The sequence below is a fragment of the Leuciscus leuciscus genome (assembly GCF_965113295.1).
Source record: "Leuciscus leuciscus genome assembly, chromosome: 25".
Classification (NCBI taxonomy): domain Eukaryota; kingdom Metazoa; phylum Chordata; class Actinopteri; order Cypriniformes; family Leuciscidae; genus Leuciscus; species Leuciscus leuciscus.
The window spans coordinates 18646219-18669306 of record NC_138724.1 but is presented as its reverse complement, the minus strand read 5'-3'; the positions used below and the strand labels follow the sequence as shown (position 1 = coordinate 18669306).

Sequence of the window (23088 nt, the reverse complement as noted above, 5' to 3'; positions counted from 1 at the left end):
ATATAGGCCTACTCATTAAGATGACAGAATTTACATTTTTGGGTGAACCCTTTAATTGAAAATGTGTATGACCATGATTATGCTATTATGTTTTTACTTGAATAACTTGAATAAGTCACTAAAAAACATAATGCTTAAGAAATTAGTAGTTCATGTATATTTAAATATGAATATATGAAGCAATTACATTTCTAATTTAGTTTAATGCACATTAATACTATTATATAATGTCATGATGCTCATATAAATGTGGAGTGTGTATTCTATAACCAATATCCAAATTAAAACCAATGATTAGGTTAAGCTAAATATGAATATTTTATTGGCAAAAACCATACACATACTTAAAGACTTCCAAATGTAAATTAAACCACAATAACCATTTACATTTACAAAATTATATTCCATAAACAGATGGAAAATATTCATTCCCAAAATGTGAATGAAACTACAGTGAAATAACAAAATTAACCCATAAATTCTCTCCAATTCTTTCCTATTTGCTTGTACTACTCTTATATTGTTTACACTTCTGTAACAAATCCTAAACCACATTCTGCTGAAACCATATTCATGTCCCCACATATTACCATCACAATATTTCATACAACAGGATCTTGACTGAACCTCATAATTGTGTACTGTGCTTGAGCCCTCGTCTGTAGTTTAAGGAGGTGGAGTGGATCAAAGCTGATAAAAACACTTTAAACAGAAAATACACTGTTACATTTTAGCGTGGCCTCCCTGAACTACCACATGTCCTTTCTTCATTTTTATTTGGTCAACTAAAGAAAGAAAGAATTTCATTCCCTTAATAACACCTTGGATGTGTCATTTTTGTGAGTACAGTTACTTTTCATGAAATAAGAGTCTCAAAATCAACATCTTTAAAGGTAAGGTAGGCAATTTTTTTCATAAACACTTTTTGTTACTCTCTTTACATCCTGATAGCAATCAATAATAGAAGTGGCCTAAATATATATTTTTTTACATATATAAGTGGAAGTCTCAGGACCAAAAAATTGGTCCGACTGCAATGATACAATGTCCTACTTGCCTGTCAACATATGTATTTACATACCTCCACGCACCTGCTCGCACAGACATCACACGTCATCAGCCTGTTCCGTAAGGCTATGCAGAGTTGTAAACAGACAGCCACCGAGCACCACAAACAAACAGCCGCCGCCTTTTACAGTTCCTTCTGAACCAAAACAACGAGCTTGTACTGCTCACGCCATCCCGTAACCATAATTACAAGATGGCAACCCGTGACGTTCTACCCGGAGCTGTTTGATAAGTCATCAACACTATCAGCGCAGACATGAATCTGCAGCAGTTAGGTGGTACAAGCGTTCATTATTATTGTAATGTTGTGTGCTTTGAGACACAAGTCTCTCGTGACACTTTGCAGACTCTGCTCTGGCTGTTTTGAAAAACACTCTGAAGGGAGGGTGGGATGTAATGCTTTCAAAGCTAGCTTGCTATTGCTAGCCTCTCCGAAATTGCCTACCCTACCTTTAACTGTCCTGCAGTACCCCTTAACATTTTTTTGAGGGATTGCATCTTTTCCCATTTAATTTTCATCTTCTAGCTTTCTAAAAATCAAAATCAAAACCTATTTAGAGGCAAATAGTGCACCTTCAAAAAGTTTTTGTGCTCACAATTAAACAGAGCAGCAACTACATGTGAATCTTTTTTTGTCCAAAAACGTCTCAAAATGGTTTAACTATATGAACAGCCACATCATTTATCAAAATTTATAAGTGAACAAAATATAAAAGGGAAAGAATTTGAACAATTGAGCAACACTTCATTCCCAAACCGTACACTTTCCATGTGTGCAGGTAAATAAAAAACAAAGAACGAAACAACCCCCCTATGAAATTAAAAACAAAACAAAAAAAAACAAGTTTTGCTACTTTTCCAGTTCACTATCAGAGGCCCAGAAGCCCTGACCTTGTCCTTAATGTGCCCTTGGTTGTTGGCGTGGTCTGACGTAGGTGGTAGTGGATTAGAGAGAGGTCTCCAGGCTGTGAAGGGGGCTTCCAGGAGTTGGAGGAAGGACAGTTTTTGCTAGATCTTTGTGGTGATGGTAGCCCCTGTTGTCGGTTGCATTATTGTTCTGATTAGGGGAGGATAAAACTAGAGGCAGTGGGGAAGGAACCGTGTTGCGTTTAGTAGGTGCGTCCTCCTCAGGGTCGGTGTCATCGATGAGGGGGATGGACGGCTCTGAATCCTCGATACGGAACTCTGGGTGGCTCATGAAGTTGTGAATGGAGCTGCGAGACTCCGGCGTCTCCAGGCCGTCGTAAGGGGACATGGTATCCCGGAAAGCATTAACAACACGGATCTGAAGAAAAAGCACCAAAACCCAATGGAAATCAGAGGTCAGTGAACTCAGAGAGCGAAACAACATAACCCTTCACCACCACCAACAACATCCCCAATTGGGCATTTCTTTAACCAATGACACTTTCTGCACTGCAGATTTAAAATATCAATTTAATGTTTGAGGTGGGTACGATTTTTTTCATATTTTTGAAAGAAGTCTCTTATTCTCACCAAGGCTGCATTTATTTGATCAAAAATACAATAAAAAAAAAAACTGATTTCTTCTATTTTAAAATGCAATTTATTCCTGTGATGCAAAGATGAATTTTCAGCATCATTACTCCAGTCTTCAGTGTCACATGATCATTCAGAAATTATTATAATATGCTGATTTTGGTGTTCAATAATCATTTTTATTATAAGCTATTTTTTAAGGATTCTTTAATGAATAAAAAAATCAATCAATTATTTGTCAACTAACCATGTCAAACAGTACACATATATTAGAGAAGTATTATTTAAATTAAATTCCACTACAGTGTCATTTATACCACACTGAATCAAATCAAAATTATGTATTGTTTTAATATCCTTCTGTGATGGATTACATTTTAAGTCTCAGGTGTCCCCAGAATGTGTCTGTGAATTTTTTAGCTCAAAATAGCCCACAGATCATTTACCATGTGGTAAATACCCATTTTTAAGTGGAAGCAAAAACATTATGTTTTCGTGCATGTATCTTTAAATGCAAATGAGTTGCTGCTTCCCATCCAGAATAGCACTGTGCCTTTCCAGCTCATGCCTTGGATACTCTGACAAAAACTAACAAAACATCTGTTTGGTTTTGATTATACTCTCACGCTTCGTCATCATGAAAGTTCATTATTTGCATGCGTTTTAAAGCCATATCAGTTTAAACCTTTGATATATAGTTTTCTGAGCGCACAGAAAGCTGGCTGTCAGACAGCAAGTCGAATGAGTATTAAACGAATTCCTCTTTCGCGTCTCATTGCGCTTAAAATAACAAATACACACAAGGTTATGTCTGTGAACCTAAAAAGCAGGGAGAGAAATCGCATGTGTATATTAGAACTGTGTATTAAAGTGAAAGCAGCGTAATAAACAGAATATCTACTGCTATATACAGTATGATGTTAATATGAATCAACAACAAAAGAAAAACAGAAAATCACTCACTGCTCTTGATTGAATAACTTTAGTAGCTTTAATAAGAATATATTTCTTACTTAAATGCTGCTGTTAAATGCTCTGGCAAGGAGATAAACATGGCGGACTGTGTACAGCTCACTCAGGGAGCTAAGGAGCTAAGCTAATAGGGCAGATTCAGTGCCAGTTGTGGGCGGGGCCTGTTCCAATGTGAAGTCACATTGGAGTACATTCCTGGGGTGCGTTTCCTAAAAGCATCGTTAGCCAACTATGTTCACAAGTTCCGTCGTTATCAGCATAGTTCAACGAGTCAGTGTTTCCCAAAACCATCATTCTAACGAACATTCACAAACAGCATCGCAAAGTTGTGTAGTTGGAACGACAGCTCTCGACCTTTGGTTAGAAGCATAGTTTCTAGTTTGCATGACATGTGGACTTAATAAATCCTTATCTTGAGCAAAATATGCAAGCTGACATTCAGTACAACCTGTGTCTTTTATTTAGAATACATACAAATGTCATTTACGTCTTTTAGTTTGTCAAGAGATTTTAAAGCACCGTTTTTGAAGAGTGCGCATGTGCGAACGTGCTCTACTATGTAAGAACGAGCCTATGATTGGAGTAACAAATGGAGTGGATGGATTTTACCACAATAGGGTGGTTGTGTACACACACTGCGGACACATAATTATGTTCAAAAAATATATTTTTGCATAACAGGTTAAACATTTTTGGAATAAAATGGAAAATTCCTTTGTCTTGCTAAGGCTAATTTCATAGCTAGCATTTTATTCATGTTAAATACACAAATATTTTCATATTTTATACATAATTTGTAAACAATTACAGCTTGATTGGCAATGACAAACAATTAATATATTCTGCTCACAATCTCTCACTGACACTGTTGTGTTTGTCTGGTTGAAATTGTGAATTTTGTGTAATTTTTGAAAAAATAATTTTCACAATATTTTTTTTCTCTTTTAGATTATAGGTCTTTAACATGTAATGATTTTTATGATGGATTTTATATTTTAAGATTGAGAATCTAGGACAGGGATAAAAACAAAATCTATGCATAGAAGGCATCTGAAAAGTAGCAGAAAGTATCAGTTTTGTGACCTTTGTGAATATATGTGACCTTTATATATTAAAAATAATGTTAGCTTTAATAAAAATGTAATACTGGGACATAAAAGTGCCTGAAGTTGAAGAAACATCCACATATTGATTAAAAAAACAACTAAAAAACAAAGGAGTGAAAACTTTATTCAGTACCTGTGTCTGAATTCTGTTGAGACCCCTACACCACAAAACCTGCCCCCTTCTCATCTCCATCTCAGCATGGTCGATTTCATCCATGTCTTCCATCTCCTCCAGCTCATCCTCAGGGATCTCCTCCTTCTGAGTGCCATGACCTGCTGTCATCAGGAACTTCAGGCGACTTGTGGGAATGGTGGTAACCAACTGTCAGAAGTCATAGGGGTTTTGGTGAGGAAAACTATACATTTCAACCAGTGCATCATATCAAAGTTCAGCAGGAGTTGTTGTATAGTAATTGATTGGTTGTTTTGTACATGTGTGGTTTCTTTAAGAAAAATTAAAACAAACAGACAAAAAAAGTCAGCAGGAGTTTAAATGCTCTAAAAGGCCTACCTGCCCCCAGAGAAGAGAGCCAAAACCGATGAAAACACACCACATCCACTGCTCAATAGAGAGACCTACACAGCTAAAAGGCTTCCCTCCAAACTGCACGATTACGATCTAAAAAACAAAACCGTGTTGGAATTCAGAACAACTGTTGATAATTGACGCAGGCTTTTAGAGATTAAAATGCAACGTACCTGGATTACAAAGGTCCCGAATACGATGGTGCAGAAGATCATGTTTTTGAAGATGCCCTCAAAAACGTTTCTCTCACCGTGGATCTTTCGAGCGTTGATCTCGTTGAAGAGCTGCATCATCACGAAGGTGTTGAAGACGATGGTGTAGTGCTCTGAAGGAGGAGCGTGAAGAGGAGCGTTCCTTCCGCTGTCAATGTCGAAGATCTGCTCACCTATGAGAAAGGTAAAGTCAGAGATATATTAGCCGGTTTACTCCGATTGGATGCTCTAAATATTTCGGGATGATGCTCACCGGCAAACAGCAGTGTGAAGATGATGGTTAGCTGATATACAGCATGTCCGAGGATGTTCTTCATCATGGTGCGGGAAATAAGGGGCTTGTTGCGGCCGTACGGTTTGCGCAACAGTAAAGCCTCATTAGGAGGCTCCGTCGCTAGAGCTAGTGACGCAAACGTGTCCATGATTAAATTAACCCACAGCATCTGTACAGCTTTGAGAGGGGAGTCCTGTATACAAAAAGCAAAAAGTTTAAGGGAAAGAATGAAGTGGTACAAGATAGATAGACAGAAGAAAGAAGAAGCAGTACTCTGACCTGTGTAATACAGGCTCCAGTGAACGCCACAATGACAGCCACCACGTTAACGGTCAGCTGAAACTGGAGGAACTTGGAGATACTGTCATAGACGTTCCTCCCCCACATCACTGCCTTCACAATGCTGCTAAAATTATCATCTGTCAGAATAATGTCTGATGCTTCTTTGGCCACATCTGTACCAGCAATGCCCTAAAAATGACACATTACTGTCAAAATGTATTCACTTACTCAACATTCATTCAATGTTCAACATGCATTCCTTTTCCAACTAAGTATGTTCATGCTATTTTTGCGATATTGCATTACAAATGAAAGTGACTTTGGTGCGAGTGGTTCTTCATGCATCGTTACACTATTGACAATGGATAAGGACCGTTATTTGCCCAAGAAATTTTAGTCTAATAGAATGTAATAATGCGACTGAATGTGGTTTAATGTGACCACACATTAAGATAAAAAAAAGATTAAATTAAATTAAATTAAATGTATTATATTTATTACTAACTTCCCTGGTGATTATCCTGGGGAATTTTCATTTGTGCTTATTTCGCCATAAGTAAACATTTTGTTCTCTTGAACACACGGGATGAAACACTGCTTCATTTGCTCATTATTTTTTGCAATATTCAGATTAAATTTGCAACATGGATTGAAACATAGTGAGATTTTTTCATTTGTCGTAACTTCAATACTCATTTGAAAGTGTTAGGTCTGTTACAGTGATGTGCTAATCAGTTGTTTAAAACTGAAAAATCATACCATCGCAAATCCAACATCAGCTTTTTTTAGCGCAGGACCATCATTGGTTCCGTCTCCAGTGACAGCAACTACTTGTCTCTGTTCAAGGACGGTGCTATCGATTATACCTTGAAGAAACAGCACAACATTTCAAATGCAGTCAGACTGTAATATGCACCACAAGTATTAGCAATAGTCCCGTTTTAAATTGATTACCTTTGACCAATGTATGCTTATCAGTTGGAGAAGATCTTGCAAGTACGCGCAGTTTGGGCCAGACCTTGTCCAGGCGCTCCTGCTCAATCTGAAAAGACGATGAGGCCTTTAATATCAACCTTTTATTTAAATGAAAAATGATCAAGAACTTTTTCTGACCACCTCACCTCTCCCAGCTCATTGCGTATCCGCCTGTTAAACTCTTTGCCTTCAATGCACAAGAAGTCGTCACCGGTATGGATAATGCCACACTTGGTTGCAATAGCTCGAGCGGTGTTAATGTTGTCTCCTGTGACCATGCGCACAGTGATACCTGCTCTCTGGCACTTCTTAATAGCATCGGGGACCTGTGGAGATTATACCACCCAGGGTTTAGGTGTTAACAAACACATGCTGACTCACAGTAATGAGCACTTCAGCTCGTCCTTGCTTTGTTTTCACTACCAAATGCACATTTTCCATGTATGAAAGTGGATGGAAGAGGATTAAGGGTCATGTGAGCAATTACCTCCGGTCGAACAGGATCCTCAATGCCCACCACACAAATGCAGGTGAGACCAGTCAGGATATCTGCCTCATCATCCCAATCAGGCTCTCCATCTGAAACAGGGAAGTCCCTGTAGGCGAGGCAGATGGTCCTCAAGCCCTCAGAGGCCATGGGCTCAATCACCTTTTTCACCATGTCATCCCGGTCTATGGGCTTGAAGACTCTGGCATCGCCATTGCTTGATAGGACTTTACAGCACCTGGGGAAATATAAAAGATTATAACTTGTAAGTTAATGATACAAGTACGTAGTCTCGCATTCAAAGCAATTAGTATTACTAAGCTTTCATTTGTAACATTATCATTTTCATTTGTATTAAATGTATTTGCAGTCATTTTTGATCAATTTATTGCATTCTAGGTAAATACAAGTGTTGATTTCTTTCAAAAACATAGAAATATCTAAAAACAGGAATCAGCAATATCTGTAATTTTTCATAAGGGTGAAACATTTCCCCAAGCATATCCAAGTTTTTGTCCCATATTTTTTCCATATGAATGGTGCTTTGTGCATCTATTGACAACAGACAATGGACCTTTTTTGGCAGTTAAATTTCACTAACATTTTGGTAATGTGACTGTGCCTTTAGTGTTTCCAAACTATTAAATGCTCCATCTCTTCCAGGAAAACTGGATCAAAATTAATGATGACTCACCCTGAACTATACAGATTTTTGTCCACTCAAATGCTGTATTGAGAATGTTTCTCCACCCTAATAATACCACCAGTAACCATCTAGCAAGTAGCAAATAATCTCAAAATCATTCTCATCTGAAATATTAAATGCGTACTTACTTTTTCAGGAGGATTTCTGATGCTCCTTTGCTGAACATACGGTAACTTCCATCTGAATTTTTGAGGATGGTACTCATGGATTTCCTGACTGAGTTAAATGTGTATACTTTGTACAGTTTTTCCTCAGGATATTCACAGCGAATGGCTTGGTAATCTTTCCGTAAATCAGTGGTAAACCCTAGCAAGGCACATTCAGTTTTGTTCCCAACTTGTCGTGGCAGACCACCCTCTTTCTCAGCAACCTAGACAGAAAAAAGGGATTTATAAAAATCATGAAACCAAGTCTAATCTAACAAAAAAAGAGCTTAAATCATTTAAATGATGACAAAAAAAGTTTTAACGTAGTGTGGTCCAAAAGTCTGAATCCACATTTATTTATCTTTAAATAAAAATATATATTTCTATAGACATGAATTAGAAATAAAGGTTATGACATAAAATGAAGAAATTAATTAAATATAGTATAATATACATAAAATGAAGAAGACATTTTTATATAATATATTATACTATATTATATTTTATCTATTATACTAACTTGTGACACTGATTATTTTACAGAAGCTTGTGGAGTTCACGCAGCTCATGTGTTGGTGCCATTAAATCAAAATGGGGCATAATTAAAGTCACTCAAATTTCTATACTAAGTGATAATATCATTTGTAATGAAAAAAAATATGCAAATTAGAGGCATTTTCTCCTGTGGTCACATTTTTTAGAACCCACTGTATATTTAAAAGTATGTTGATGACAGTTGCTGGTCTTTGAGGACTCTCTCACACAAACACACATTCGTGCAAAATATTGTTTCTTACCATTATTTTTGAAGTATACGCACAGTTAACACTGATGCCTGTGACGAGCAGATTCATGATGTTGCCAGGAATCATATCAGGTTCTGGGACCTTCCTGTAGTATCTGTCTCCAATATACACCTGAACCACTGTCATTCTGTTCATCGTAAGTGTGCCCGTTTTATCAGAGCAAATCGCAGTGGCGTTGCCCATCGTCTCGCAAGCGTCCAGATGTCTCACCAGATTGTTGTCCTTCATCATTTTCTACAGAGAATGACATAGATGACTTTACTACAGTATGTACCTTTTGTATGTATAAGTTTGTCATTAAAGTTCTGTAAACCACATACTTTCACAGAATAGGCCAATGAGATGGTGACGGCAAGGGGTAAACCCTCAGGCACGGCAACAACCAGCACAGTGACACCGATGATGAAGAACTTGACAAAGAACTGGATGTAGATGGGAGTGCATTCTTTGATCCACGGAAGCCCCTGGACCCAGAAAGTGTCCACCAAAAAGAACACGATAAGAATGATGACTGTGATGCCCGACATGAGGAGACCTGTCAAAAAAAAAGAAGAAAAAAACACGCACATGCACATCACCTCTATGAGTTGTGAAACAAGGCAACACATATAAATTGGACCAAAATGAATCGTAGTATCTAACAAATTTTAAGAAATCACAGATTTATGTTTTTTTTTTTACCTGCTTTCCCAATTTGTACAGCTAGTTTAGTAAGCTTCCCTTGAAGTACCGATTTCTCTTTCTTTGGCATCTTGTTTTTTTTCTGCTCTTCTTCTGTTCCATCATCACTGTTGAGGGGCTCCATCTCCACTGTGCCTCCATCCTTCTCTGAATGAGGCAGAAACCAAAAAGTTAAAGGTGCTCTAAGCGATGTCACACGTTTTTTTAGGTCTCGTTAAAAAACGCGGTCTCTGTAGACAGCCCAGGCTCCACAAACGGCAACAAAAACAAATTGGCCCAGCCTGGACCACGAAAGATAACAAACAATGTTCCAGCCAATAACCGACAAAAATGATTTGGGGACGGGATGAGGAGGAGGGAGGGTCGAGCTAGCCTCCGTTTTGTTTGACAATACTTCGAACGTCAACAAGAAGTGACGTCACCAAACATCGCTTAGAGTGCATGTATCGAACTGTTACTGAACTCAAATTATTTGTCATGTAACCTAAAAATGTGTCTTTTAAAATGAAGAGGTTTCATTGAAGTCAAAATGACTGAACCCGAATACATTGCGCTACGAAATACAAAATATACGAAATAGCTTCATAATGTAACTGCATGTTAACTTTTTACAGTGTTTATTAACTTTTCTATTTTAATATATTTAGGGCCCGAGCACCGATGGTGTGAAGACCCTATTGGAATTGCTCTGTTTATTTTAAAATGTAATTTATACCTGTAATGGCAAAGCTGAATTTTCTGCATAATTACTCCAGTCTTCAATGTCACATGATCTTTCCGAAATAATTCTAATATGCTGATTTGTTGCTCAAGAAACATTTCTCATTATTACCAAAAACAGTTGTTCTGCTTAATGCTTCTGTGGAAACTGTGACACATTGTTTACTGTGGAGATCTACAGTTTGTGTCTGCCTGCATGTGTTTGTATGTGGACAAGAGGAAAAAGTAGAGCTGTAAGGCCAAAGGCGTTAATCTTCTTACTGCTAATCATATCAATCTTCTTACTGCAAAAGAGCAACTATTGACTGAACAATGTCAGTGACTGCTACTTCCTGTAACTAATTTTCCTGTAGTGGTTCTCAACTGGTTTTGTCATGCAAAAGTGAAAATGTCCTTAATTTTTCCCCCCAAACCTGATTTTTCCCCCCAAACCTGTTCAGCGGAAATCCCGCCCTGATTCTAAAGATTTCATTGGTCATGTCAATCACTGTACTGATTGCCTACTAAACCAAACACTGATCCCTAAACCTAGCCGTCACTGTAACCTTAACCAATGAAATTAGCTGAAGGGCGGGAATTACGCTGAACTGGTTTGGGGGGGGGATCACGCTAAACATAAAACATTTATTAATATTATCACTGCATAGGCCCATCAAAATGACTTTGTGACAATGAGGTCATGTCATCTACCTAATTTGACTAGATTTATCCAAGTGGCAGATGAATTTGCACCAAAAAATACTGTCTCATTGGTTTGATTGATCAACAACCAAAGATATAAGAAGCAATGCCTGATTAAATGGTTAGTCACATTTTATCATTTGCATTTAGAAGTGTTTTTGTCAGTTGTCAAAATCTGCAACCCATCAGAACAGACTTGCGGCACATTTATGTCACGACCCACCAGCTGAAAACCACTGATCTAAAGGAAATGCTATGATCTACGACTACAGCATATGTGCTGATACACACCTTTCTTTTTATCTGTTGCATCTGGCTTTTTGTCTGTTGAAAAGTGACATGGATCAATCACATATTTGTGATATTTATAGATACAGACCATTTGGAGATGATGTGAGATTTTAGTCATGTATGTTTAAAATGATGCATCTACACAGTTCCTGGCCAAAATTACAAAAGAAATGCATTTCAAATTCTAAACTCGGTTAGAAAAGAATCGATACTTGAGGAATTATTTTGGAAATGCATTTCAGAAACTCATCTTGAGCAACGTACTTTTCTTTTTTTCTTTCTTCTCCTTCTTCTTCCTCTCTTTTTCTTTCTTTTTCTCCTCTTTCTCCCTCTTTTTCTCCTCCTTCTCCCTCTTTTTCCTCTCTTTCTCCTCATCGTCATCATCATCATCGTCATCATCTCCGCCTCCGAGCAGAGTGAAGATGATCCCCGTCTGAGAGTTCACCCCCACTGCAATGACCAGCATTTTTCCAGAGCCCTCCATCACATGCGTGCCTGAGCAAACAGGATAAAAATGAACATGTAAATAGGGATGTGAGTATTGCAATGGCCTTTTGAATTTTACGATTATTGTCACTCCAAGAAAAGCAAAGGAAAAACCTGAAAGAAGCATGGGGTCTTTGTCCAGAGTTTTTTTGACATGGTCTGACTCTCCAGTGAGGGAGCTCTCATCAATTTTCAGATCGTTGCCTTGGATTAGTACACCGTCAGCAGGAAGGAGGTCACCTGCAAGCACAAAGGACAGATGGTGTCGTCTGAGACACAATAGACAGATGTTTGCAAGCCAAAAGAGAGGTTTTAATCGAGCAAGACCGATGCAAACCAAAACGCAAGAACAAAAAACAGACTAATGCAAGAAACCTGTATTTTATTTTTAAAGGAATAAATAGTTCATCCAGAAAAGATGATTTTGTCATCCTCGTGTTGTTCCAAACCAGTATGCAGCTTGTTTCCCCTTCATACAGCTCTTTTCATTCAATGACAATTTAAAGAACCACAACACCAGTTCACATGACTCCCATTTACTGATAATATTGACTTCCCTTGAACCTTTCATCTAGCACTTTCACATGCAAAAAAAAAACAAAACAAGTGTCCTTTTTTTAAAGCTTGACAGATATGGTCACCATAAACTATCACTCTATGGCTAGAGCTGTATACATATTCTTCAAAAATTCCATCTAACAGCATAAAAAATATGTCAGACTATATTAAAAACAGTTTTGAATCAGAAGGGAGACCATCATTTTACCATATTTTACTTGCGCGATGTCTCCAACCACAATCTCGGACACAGGAATCTGAATGACTTGACCGCCTCGAAGCACAGTAAACTTCTGTTCTTGTTCGATGCGGCTCTGCAGTCCTCGGAATTGTTTTTCTTTGCTCCAGTCGTTGAATGCCGTGACAAGAACCACACAAACGACGGACAAGAGGATGGCAGCACCCTCAATCCAGCCCGCATCTGCCTCCCCCTCGTCCTCAGCTCCTCCAGCCGCCCTACCACAGTCTACACCAATGTGAAAGTAACTGTAAGAAATAGCTACAATGGCAACTTGTGTATATAAGTCTTAGATTTTAAGACTAGATATATGTTAAATGCACACTACCTTTCGAATTTTTCTTTTTTTTCCTTTTATTCAGCAATTAAATTCAGTTGTGACAGTTCAGCAGTGACTTTTATAATGTTACAAAAGATTTCTAGTTCAAATAAATGCTGTTTCTCTTTTACTTTCTATTCATCAAAAATGTATCACTGTTTCCACAAAAATAATAAGCAGCACAACTGTATTTTATCATTGATAATAATAAAGCAATTCAGCATATCAGAATGATTTCTGAAGGATCATGTGACACTGAAGACTAGAGCAATAATGCTGAAAATTCAGCTTTGTATCACAGGAATTATTTAAAATAGAAAACAGCTATGTTAAATTGTAATAATATTTCACAATATTACAGTTTTTACTGTATATTTTATCCAATAAATGCAGATGATTAGTGTATATAAGTCTGAAGTGTTAATTTAGGAGAATTTCAGGTACTTTAGTTGCATGTGCAGCATAAGCAGGGTCCAAATTTAACATTGAGAGACTGACTCATCTTGAATATGATGCTGCAACTGACCCATTGACCCATGTTTTTTCAAATAAAAATAATACAACATACTTGGGGCCAGCGCAAACCGTCTTTTGGCATTAAAAAACTACTGTCTGGATTTACTAAATACCCGCAGTGAAAAATCAGCGATGAAAGGGCATGGACACAGTAATTTTTACTCCTGACCTTATTGCATATGCATTTGTAGGACTTTCCTTTTCATCCGCAATATTTATGGGAGGAGAGTATTTAAATGGATCATGCAACATGATTTACTAAGGTTTGTGGTAATCAATTCACTGGTATTTGCAAGATTATTTAAAGCCACAAAAAAGCATGTCTTAACCCATTCTTTGCCTGTGTTGTCAGTAGATCACACACACCCGATTATCATCAGCTCTGTTTGTTTGCGACCTTATGCAAATTTGTCTGTGTCAGTAAATAGCATGCAGAACTTTCCACTCCCATTGGTGCTTTTACAGGATTGCAGTCTCACGTTAAAGGGATAGTTCACTTTGAAATTAATTTTTGGTATGTTTTAGCTTACCTCAAGGGCATCCAAGATGTAGGTGTCTTTTTTTCCGCAGTAGTTTCAATTTTTATATTTTTAGGTCAAACCGTTCTTGTCTGACAGTCATATAATGCAGGTCTATGGTCATTATCTCAAAACACAAGCACAGAGTCCAAATTAAAACAATTCCCCGTCGTCCAAATTAAACAATTCCCCATCGTAAGTACACATTGATGGCCTAAGACACGAAACGAGCGGTTTGTGTGAGAAAACGAACAGTATTTATATCGTTTTTACCTTTTATACGCAGCCATGTCGAAGTGATCTGATCTGACGTGTACGCAGACTGGTGCATAGATATATACACTAGATGTCGCCTTTAAGACATTCGTTCCAATGAACTGCCGTAGACAAGGCGACATCTAGTGTGTATATATCTATGCACCAGTCTGCGTACACGTCAGATCAGATCACTTCGACATGGCTGCGTATAAAAGGTAAAAACGATATAAATACTGTTCGTTTTCTCACACAAACCGCTCGTTTCGTGTCTTAGGCCATCAATATGTACTTACGATGGGGAATTGTTTAATTTGGACGATGGCGAATTGTTTTAATTTGGACTCTGTGCTTGTGTTTTGAGATAATGACCATAGACCTGCATTATATGACTGTCAGACAAGAACGGTTTGACCTAAAAATATAAAAATTGAAACTACTGCGGAAAAAAAGACACCTACATCTTGGATGCCCTTGAGGTAAGCTAAAACATACCAAAAATTTATTTCAAAGTGAACTATCCCTTTAAACTGGCCCATGGAAGGCAATTTCATAGATGGCAAAATGTCAGTTTTGCACCTTGTTTATAAGTAAAGGATGCCCTGCTGAAAATCCGGCATTGCTGTTAATCAATAAAAGGTGTGTTTTGCATGATGGTACCAGAATGGGAAACGGTAATGGGGGTGGACTAGCTACACCAGCTCAGTTTTGATTGAGAACCGCATGACTATTTTGGTTCACTAGCTATATCAGCACTATGGAATTTATGGAATTTATGCTGGATTTTTCAACAGGGTTTGCAGGACTTTACTGCTAAATGCAGAGCAGGGCTCAGATAAAAGTATTTTTTTAAATATTTTTTGCTAAAACCAGAAGCCCTGGGTGAGCTGAATGCATAATAGCACTACGTCACCTTCAGGCCATGTTACAATTTCAAATTCATTGTTATTCCAGAGTACCACTGAGCAAGAGATACAGAGGCATATTACTCATTGCAAGCTTAAAAGCCCAACGATACTCACATTCTCTCTCGCCATCAGGAGGTTTATAGAAGGAAAGGCCTAAGGATATTATGGCTGCAACTTCCAAAATAATTAGAGTCACATCCTGCAATGCTTCCCACACCAACTGAAGGAATGTTTTGGGCTTTTTAGGTGGTATAAAATTCTTTCCAAATTCTTCTTTTCTTCTTGCAATGTCATCAGAATTACCACTTAATCCTAGACAAAGAGAAAGAGCAGGGTAAAATTACTTATGCATTACTATTACAGAAAACATTAAGGTATAGATAATAAAAATGTTGTGCAATAAAACTGGATTTTAAGGGCAAATAACCACAACAAATATTGTATTTATAATATTGTATTAAAACAATTTCTTTTATCTAACAAGGTTATGGTTCTGATTGTAAAAATATTATACCGCCATTACAGTCAAAGAGGATTTTCTAATTGCATAATTTAACACCCCTGCATTGTTCAAAGATGAAGAGATTTCTGAAAGGTTTTTTAGTAAGATAATGTTTGGATTAGATTTGACTTTTAGATGACCTAAACATCTTTAAATCACACCTTATGGGGTATCTATGGCTACATTCACACTGTCAGTCCAAATCAGATTTTTGTGAATCTGATCTAAAATGATCGACTGTCCACATTGTGTATTGCACCTGTTCAGATCCGAATTTTGTCCTATGCCACTCTTTCATTTTCCAGAATATCTGCATCGGTTTCTATGGAAATGGCCTTGTCCTAAATGGCACACTTCATATGCACTTTCGGTCTTATGGACCTACAATGGCTGCCGTGTGCACGTGCGCATGTCCATTAAGTCCATGAGAACATAGGGTGTCCCATTTGTCATTTTAGGTTTCAAAAGAGTGCGAGCGCCCCCTTTGCAGTTGATAGGCACCCTTGATGCCCACTTTTGCAGAGACTTGTAAGAAGACTGCGAGCGTTTAAGGTGCCATTTTGGACAGGGCCAATGATGTTGCGTTGGTAGGTATACGCCAAAACACAACAACAACCGCAACATGGAGGGGTTTGCAATACAAATGTTGTCTTATTTACAAAATGACAATGTGTAGACGCCACGCTGGACTACTGTGTCTTATGAGGCAGTGGGAGAAACGTACAAGGCTGGTATGCGTGCCTTTATTCCAAAAAATGTATGTGGACTGAGTCTGAATAAGGCTGAGGTTAATATGTACTGAGTTTGCAATTGTAAATCATTTTGTAAAATGACAGTGACAGATGGATCAAGTTGAGTGAACAAGTCAATCCTCAAACTTGGACTTATTCTAGTTCTATTTTACAATGCTTGAGAAATTGAATTGGATTTGGAGAGGGTTTATATTTTGTGTTGTTTTTCATTTTAAACATAATGGATTCCAAAACATATCAAGCCAACCCCTGCGCAAAGCAAGAGCACAGCCTGAACACTAACACAGTGTAATCCCTCTCTTCCCGCCCTTGCTCAATTGCAAAACGCTAGTCCGCTGTCCCCACAAAGGTTTACCCACTGTTGGCAAGGGCAAAAATGAATGTAAACCCCATGCAGCAGAGCAGCGGCCAGTGAGATTAGCGTGAAGCGGTGCAATGAAGAGCCTGCCTCGGTTTGAGGTGAGTGGGATTACATGAGGTAAACTGATCTGGTCCCACCTGTCACAACTACAACTGTCTGTTATGGCTCATGACAGAGCTAAATATGTCAGCACAGAGCAGTAAGCCAGTGCAAATCGAACCAGACAATATAGATGGATGACAAGATAAATTGGACTTAATGCACCAATAATCAAGATCAGATTGTTACAAGAGAGTCTTTCAAAACAGACAGACCGTGTATTTATAATGCACATAAAAATCTTAAATGAAAGAATCACAAGAGTAGTTGTAAACATATTTCGCTGGAATTATCAAGGGAAACATAAGCTTATCATGGTGTAAGACAAATGATTGGAGTTGAGTTTGTTGAAATATTATGCAGATGGATTGGTCTAAAGCACAGAAGGAGATGAATAAAAAGGGAAATTTGCAAACTGGAAAGGGTCTGAAAAATCTAAGACGACATGGTCACTTTGATAACCATGACGATTAAGTGACAAATGCCAGATGCCTCTTGCTAAGCAAGAAAGGCAATCATTTCCAGTGGTTAAAAATATTTTAACTGACTGACACATAATAACTGAGATTTAACTACAAGTGGTGTAAGGCAGGTTAATTCAACTTTTAAAATATTTGTATTCATTATAGCTTTGATTCCTAACCAGGGGCACTTAGAAAGACTTGGAAAAACAGAAATAATGACTAAAATGTTAGGGTTGTCAATCATTTAAAATATCATTAATACTTTACAATAAGGTCCCATTAGTTCATGTTTGTTTATACATAAACTAACATAAAATAACAATGAGCAAAAAATACAAATGTTCATTGTCCATAAAAAAAATATTAACAACAGATACAACTTTTGATTTTAATAATGTATTAGTAAATGCTGAATTTTACATTAACTAAATAATAAATGCTACAAATATTTTCATTGTTACTGTAAGTTACTGTACAAATTAAACATTGTAAAGTTTTACCAAAATAATTACTATTATCGTGATTTTTTCATTTCCTTTTCTATGTAATGAAAATTATGTATGTTATTCATTGTACATGTTTTATAAATTTGTATTGATCACACTGTTTTTTATTTAAAAGTGACTTCAATGGTAATGCAAAATGACATAGGCCTATACTGTAAGACATGAGTTAAGGCCCATTCACACCAAGAACAATTACTATAACGATAACTATATTAGCGTTCACACTAATGCATGATATCCTTCTGTTTATTCTCAGTTTTGTAGCCTGCCGTTTTGAATGCTCACGCTCTTTAAAGCAGGATGGATTCTGATTGGCTGTCAATGCTTTTATGTTCATTAGCTGGAGAAAAAAATCTACACGCGCTAGATGAAAATCCTCCCTAATATGGTCAAAAATAGGCTGCATAAAGTGGTCACCTGGAGCATGCAGATGAACTATGTACCTCATTATGGGCTCCATCGTCCACAGGAGATGCTAAGAGAGTCTTCAAAGCTAATATATTGTCCTTGATCAAAGCTATATGGTCCTTGATGAAAGCTACAATGCTACGCACACAAGCAAATGGAAAAAGATGTCTGAAACGTCTAATTGCTAATTAGTTATTTAACTGACGCATTTATCCAAAGTGATTACAGTACACTTGTTACAGAGACAATCTTCCTGGTGGGGCCTGAGGTTAAATGCCTTGCTCAAGAGCGAAATGGTGAGAGGTCATGGATCAGATTCAACCTTTGCTCAGCTCAGATCTATAGTTTAACCACCAGACTAAATCAGCCTCAGCGTCACTAAACTATTTGGTTTAATAAGACCTGTGGCTCAGCAGAGCTGAAAGTGATGTTTTTTCTAGGCATGCATGATATATCGGTACCATATCGGTAACCGGACAATATTAGAGATTTTGTACATTTATCGGGATCAGTTTATATTGGATTTAATTGTGCATGCTTATTTCCTATGCACTGTAATGCAAATAAAAAAAGATTAATAAGTCATGGCAACAGTTTTTCCATTACTTTAATTTATCAAAATAATTTGACCAATTTCAACTTTATTTTTAAGTTATACAAGATTAATCTAGGCAATATTTAAAAAGAATAGTTGAAATGACTTTAACAGCTTGCCTTCTACAGTAAATTTGATAGTTTTCCAGGTTAACCAAATATAAAGTTAAATATTTACCCTCTGTTGGTGATGATTTTAACCTGGAGCAGAGTCCTTGAACATCTCCAAAGTACTCCTGAATCTTTTGTAATCCATCTGTCCCTCTGAATTCCATGAGAGAGCGTAGCTCTTTGAGTGTACAACCAAACTCTCCATCATGATTGGCCTCTGCCTTGTACTTCGACCCACGGAATGAGTTTCTGGCCATGGTCCCGAAGAAGCGCACCAAAAAACTGAGGAGAAGTGGCTTCCCCCTGGGCAAGCGGTGACAATATCCAGACTTATTTCCTCAGGGATGCAAAAAGCGACTCTTTTGATGACAAACCAGGTGTAATTCGAATGCCATTTCTACTTGATTTTCTGGTGTATCTTCTCTCATCTTCGTTTGATTGGGGTCACTGAAGGTCAAATCATCAGATGTGCACCAAGTTACATCTGAAACAAAACCATAAAGCGAGTTCATTACATGCTCTATCATTCAACGTCAGGTTTTATGAACATTTAGCTCTTGAAGCCAAATAAAATGTGACTATTCGTGTCCTGTCACAACTGCCAGATCCAGTGATACCACTGTCAATCAATAAAGGAAGTCACATCAAACCATGTGTCACTGTGATGTTGATAGGAATACAAAGTGACATTAGGCTTTTGTAATGACCCTTCAGTGGAAAGATCCGTTACGTCTGCTTTAAGAGCGGAATGCTAAAACTAGTTCTGTTACATAAAACTGGCATCTCGTCTAGAAGAGACCTGCCAAAAACAATAGACGTGACTCAAAAGTTCTGTTCAAAATACAGAGAGTGGGAAATAAAGTTTTAGAGGATATAACTGAATGAACAGATCAAACCAGTGTTATTTTAGTCTTATTTATACTATTATAGTTTTCATTAACATTTTGCAAATAGTTTACTTAACAATATTAACTCTGGATTGAACAAACAAACAAATGAACAAACAATTTACACTGCAAATCAGCAATAAAGTCCTGCATTATTGTAATTGTAAATTATGTTAGGATTTAAAGGCTGTTTGGTGTGACATCTAAAGTCCTCTCAAAGGTCATAGACAACACAATATGTTCTGGTTATCTTGAACAAATGTACAGTTTTAAGACTTTAAAGCACCTCATATTTCTTCAGACATTAAATGCAAATTTACTTTTGATCAGTGTCAAATAAGTCTATATTCCCAATTAGAGAAGAAAACAATAAAATCCAACCTTGACATGCCAATCAAACGACTGAAATCATTATTTTACAGAAGCGCTAAACTAGAACCCACCGTGACAGTCGGCATACTTCAATTCATTATCATTAAACCGACGAAAAAGTATATATACTCACAGATTTGTTTCCATTCCTGCAACGAGACAAATGCAGCACATTGACCAGCACAGTCAGAAGGTGCTGATTTCAGGGACTGTGTGACTCGCTGTCATGTACAATTACCCCAAACAACACAATAGTCCGTATTACAAATCGACATGCCAAAAATGATCCTTTACTTCAAATTATTTGACCTTCAGTTTACAGTCTTGAAGAGCACAGTCTCCATTAGAGAAAATGGCTTGCTGAATGATTATCTTAGGAAAGCTTCTTGCTTAATCTAATTAGACAATCCGTGGCAGTAGTGAGACACACAGCCAGGGCTTCTGTATGGAAGAGTATGCGCTGTTGAACACAGACAAACACATTTACTCATTCCTAGATAGTACCCTCAGTTCATTCAGACTTCTGAGGGAGCCAGACAGAGCCTGGGGCCCAAGTGTTGCTCTTCTGTATTTAAAAAAAAAGAAGACGCTTTTATTTGGTACATTTATTTGAATCACAAATAAACTTGTACCAGTAAAAGGGGAATTTTATAAAGAACAATATGTCACTATTTGAGGTTTTATACACAATAATTTGATGTGAGATCCAAACTGGTATTGTAAGATTATAAAATCTGACTTTTATAAAGAATGTCCACACACAGCTGCACCTTTTTCAATGTGTCAAACCAAAATCCATATTTATCCATGCTGTGAATAAGAGGTGTGAGTCACTTGCATCATGCTCTGGAAGTCAGATATGGAATAGTGAGAAGTGTTAATGAATGAGCATTTGACAGGAATATCTTGTTGTTTTACAGGACTTTAACTATATCTAATATGTTCAGTATTGTATATTTTTGCTGTATGACATCAAATATCACATGACTTTCACATAACTCTTATCACAATACACTTTCTATAGAGAGGCACAATGTCTATAGTCTATGTTGGCAATGGTTATTCCATATTTAGGCCTATGGCAGAAACAAGAATAACTAGTGTTTTAAAACGGCATCAAATAAAGTATTAAAAGCCTTTAAGGCATTAAGGGATTTTTATTTGATGTTTGTCGCACACCCCAGGTTGTCACCCCAGCGAGTTAATAGTTAGCTATCTTTAAGAACTTTTAAACCAAAATACTTGTGACAAATGTGTAAACCCATAATAAAAAGATAAATAGTGGTATGTACGTTTCATTGACGTGAGGAAACCTCTCGAGCAGCTAACTGTTGCTATGGTTATCACCATCTGTTCGCTAGTGTCTGTGTATATTAACTTTGTGGTTACTTCAACAACAACAAAAAAACGCTTTGAGATCCCATCAACGTTTTGGGTTACACTTTATTTGGTAACACTTTTTTTTACAGTGTCCTACATGTACTTACCATAATAATAACAGTAAATTATGCATAATTACAGGCAACTACTAACCCCTTAACAAAATCCTAATCCTACCCTAACCCTAAAGTAAGTACATGTTGCTTAATATTACTCAGTACTTAAATAGGCCTATATAATTACAATGTATCAATGACAACTTACAATAAAGTGTAACCCTTTATTTTAAGATGACGTAGTTACATTGTAATTACTCAAATAAGTGCTGAGTAATATTATTAACTACATGTACTTACTAGAGTTATGGTTAGGGTTTGGTTTAGGGTTAGTTACTTGTAATTATGCATCATTTACTGTCATTGCTATAGTAAGTACATGTGGTAACGTCACCTTAAAATAAAGTGTTAACATTACCACAATTTGTTTTGACTACTGCCCACAATTTGCACCCTCACTGAACAGGATAAAATGTTAATATTATGACATTCATCACCATCAAATTATAAACATATTCTACTATTGGTCTATTTTATAAACATAAAATTATAAACTTGAAATGACCTACAGACAAATCAAACCTAAAGCTCATGGCCCCCAAAGCAGAAAGCATGATGCAGGCAGTTATGATTATGAAGTCATTGTGTCATGCAAAAATCCTCCTGGCGACACAAACAGCATTGCGCGCAGTAATGGGCCCATAAAGGATCCCTGTGTTGCAAGCGCTTTATGGGCATGAAGTTGGGCTACAACAAGGAAGACTATCGAGTCTCAATCACAGTTCTCGTTTACTAACGATTCGACTGACACACGCGAACTTTATCAGAAAAAGGCCTTAGTATCTAAAAATGTAATACTGCTTTACATTAGATTCATCTGAGAGAAAAAAAAAAACACCATTATTTTTTTCTCCTCGTTGCATTGCCTAAGTCTGGTGGAATATTTAGAAAGGGACGGAACAGTAAGGAATTTTCATAAAGAATAATTTTTTGCTGTCAGAAAGTATAAAGCAGAACATAAGGAGGAAATCTTAACAGGCATGCAAAAACGACGCGATTTCCACAAGATAAATGTAAGAATAACTTCAAGTTGCCTATGTTTCCGCTATTAAACCGAATCTGTTATCACTTGCCATTTGATAAAATTTGAATTTGGTCCCCACTGTAATATCTGAAACAATCATATCAACATAATAATGCATTTTATTGCATACATGGGTAGGCTACTCACTTTGAACCGGTGCGCGTCAGTTCCACTTGGCATCAGTAGTCTCGCGCAGTGGATCTACAACTCGATCCGTAAAGACCCGCCCACCGCGCTGGAGTCTGTGGAAGATTTACGTCAGAGGCACGGCTCGGGATTTA

General features: G+C 37.2%; 1 protein-coding gene across 2 annotated transcripts; it reads right to left on the bottom strand.

The window, feature by feature from the left end:
* Positions 1-305: 305 nt before the first annotated feature.
* atp2b1b (ATPase plasma membrane Ca2+ transporting 1b) lies at positions 306-23088 on the bottom strand. Of its 2 annotated transcripts, none has more exons than XM_082159409.1 (20): positions 22955-23088; positions 19096-19512; positions 15346-15543; positions 12686-12943; positions 12034-12159; positions 11698-11928; positions 9742-9888; positions 9381-9595; positions 9052-9294; positions 8237-8478; positions 7403-7640; positions 7062-7241; positions 6895-6982; positions 6700-6806; positions 5938-6129; positions 5638-5851; positions 5346-5557; positions 5158-5265; positions 4780-4968; positions 306-2353 (listed from the first exon to the last, which is right to left on the bottom strand). In XM_082159409.1, the coding sequence occupies exons 2-20, from the start codon at positions 19283-19285 to the stop codon at positions 2015-2017; spliced, it is 3717 nt and encodes a 1238-aa protein (XP_082015535.1). In that variant the 5' UTR covers positions 19286-19512; positions 22955-23088; the 3' UTR covers positions 306-2014. The 2 variants fall into 2 exon arrangements, with proteins under 2 accessions (XP_082015535.1, XP_082015536.1); XM_082159410.1 differs by lacking the exon at positions 22955-23088 and adding an exon at positions 20421-21755.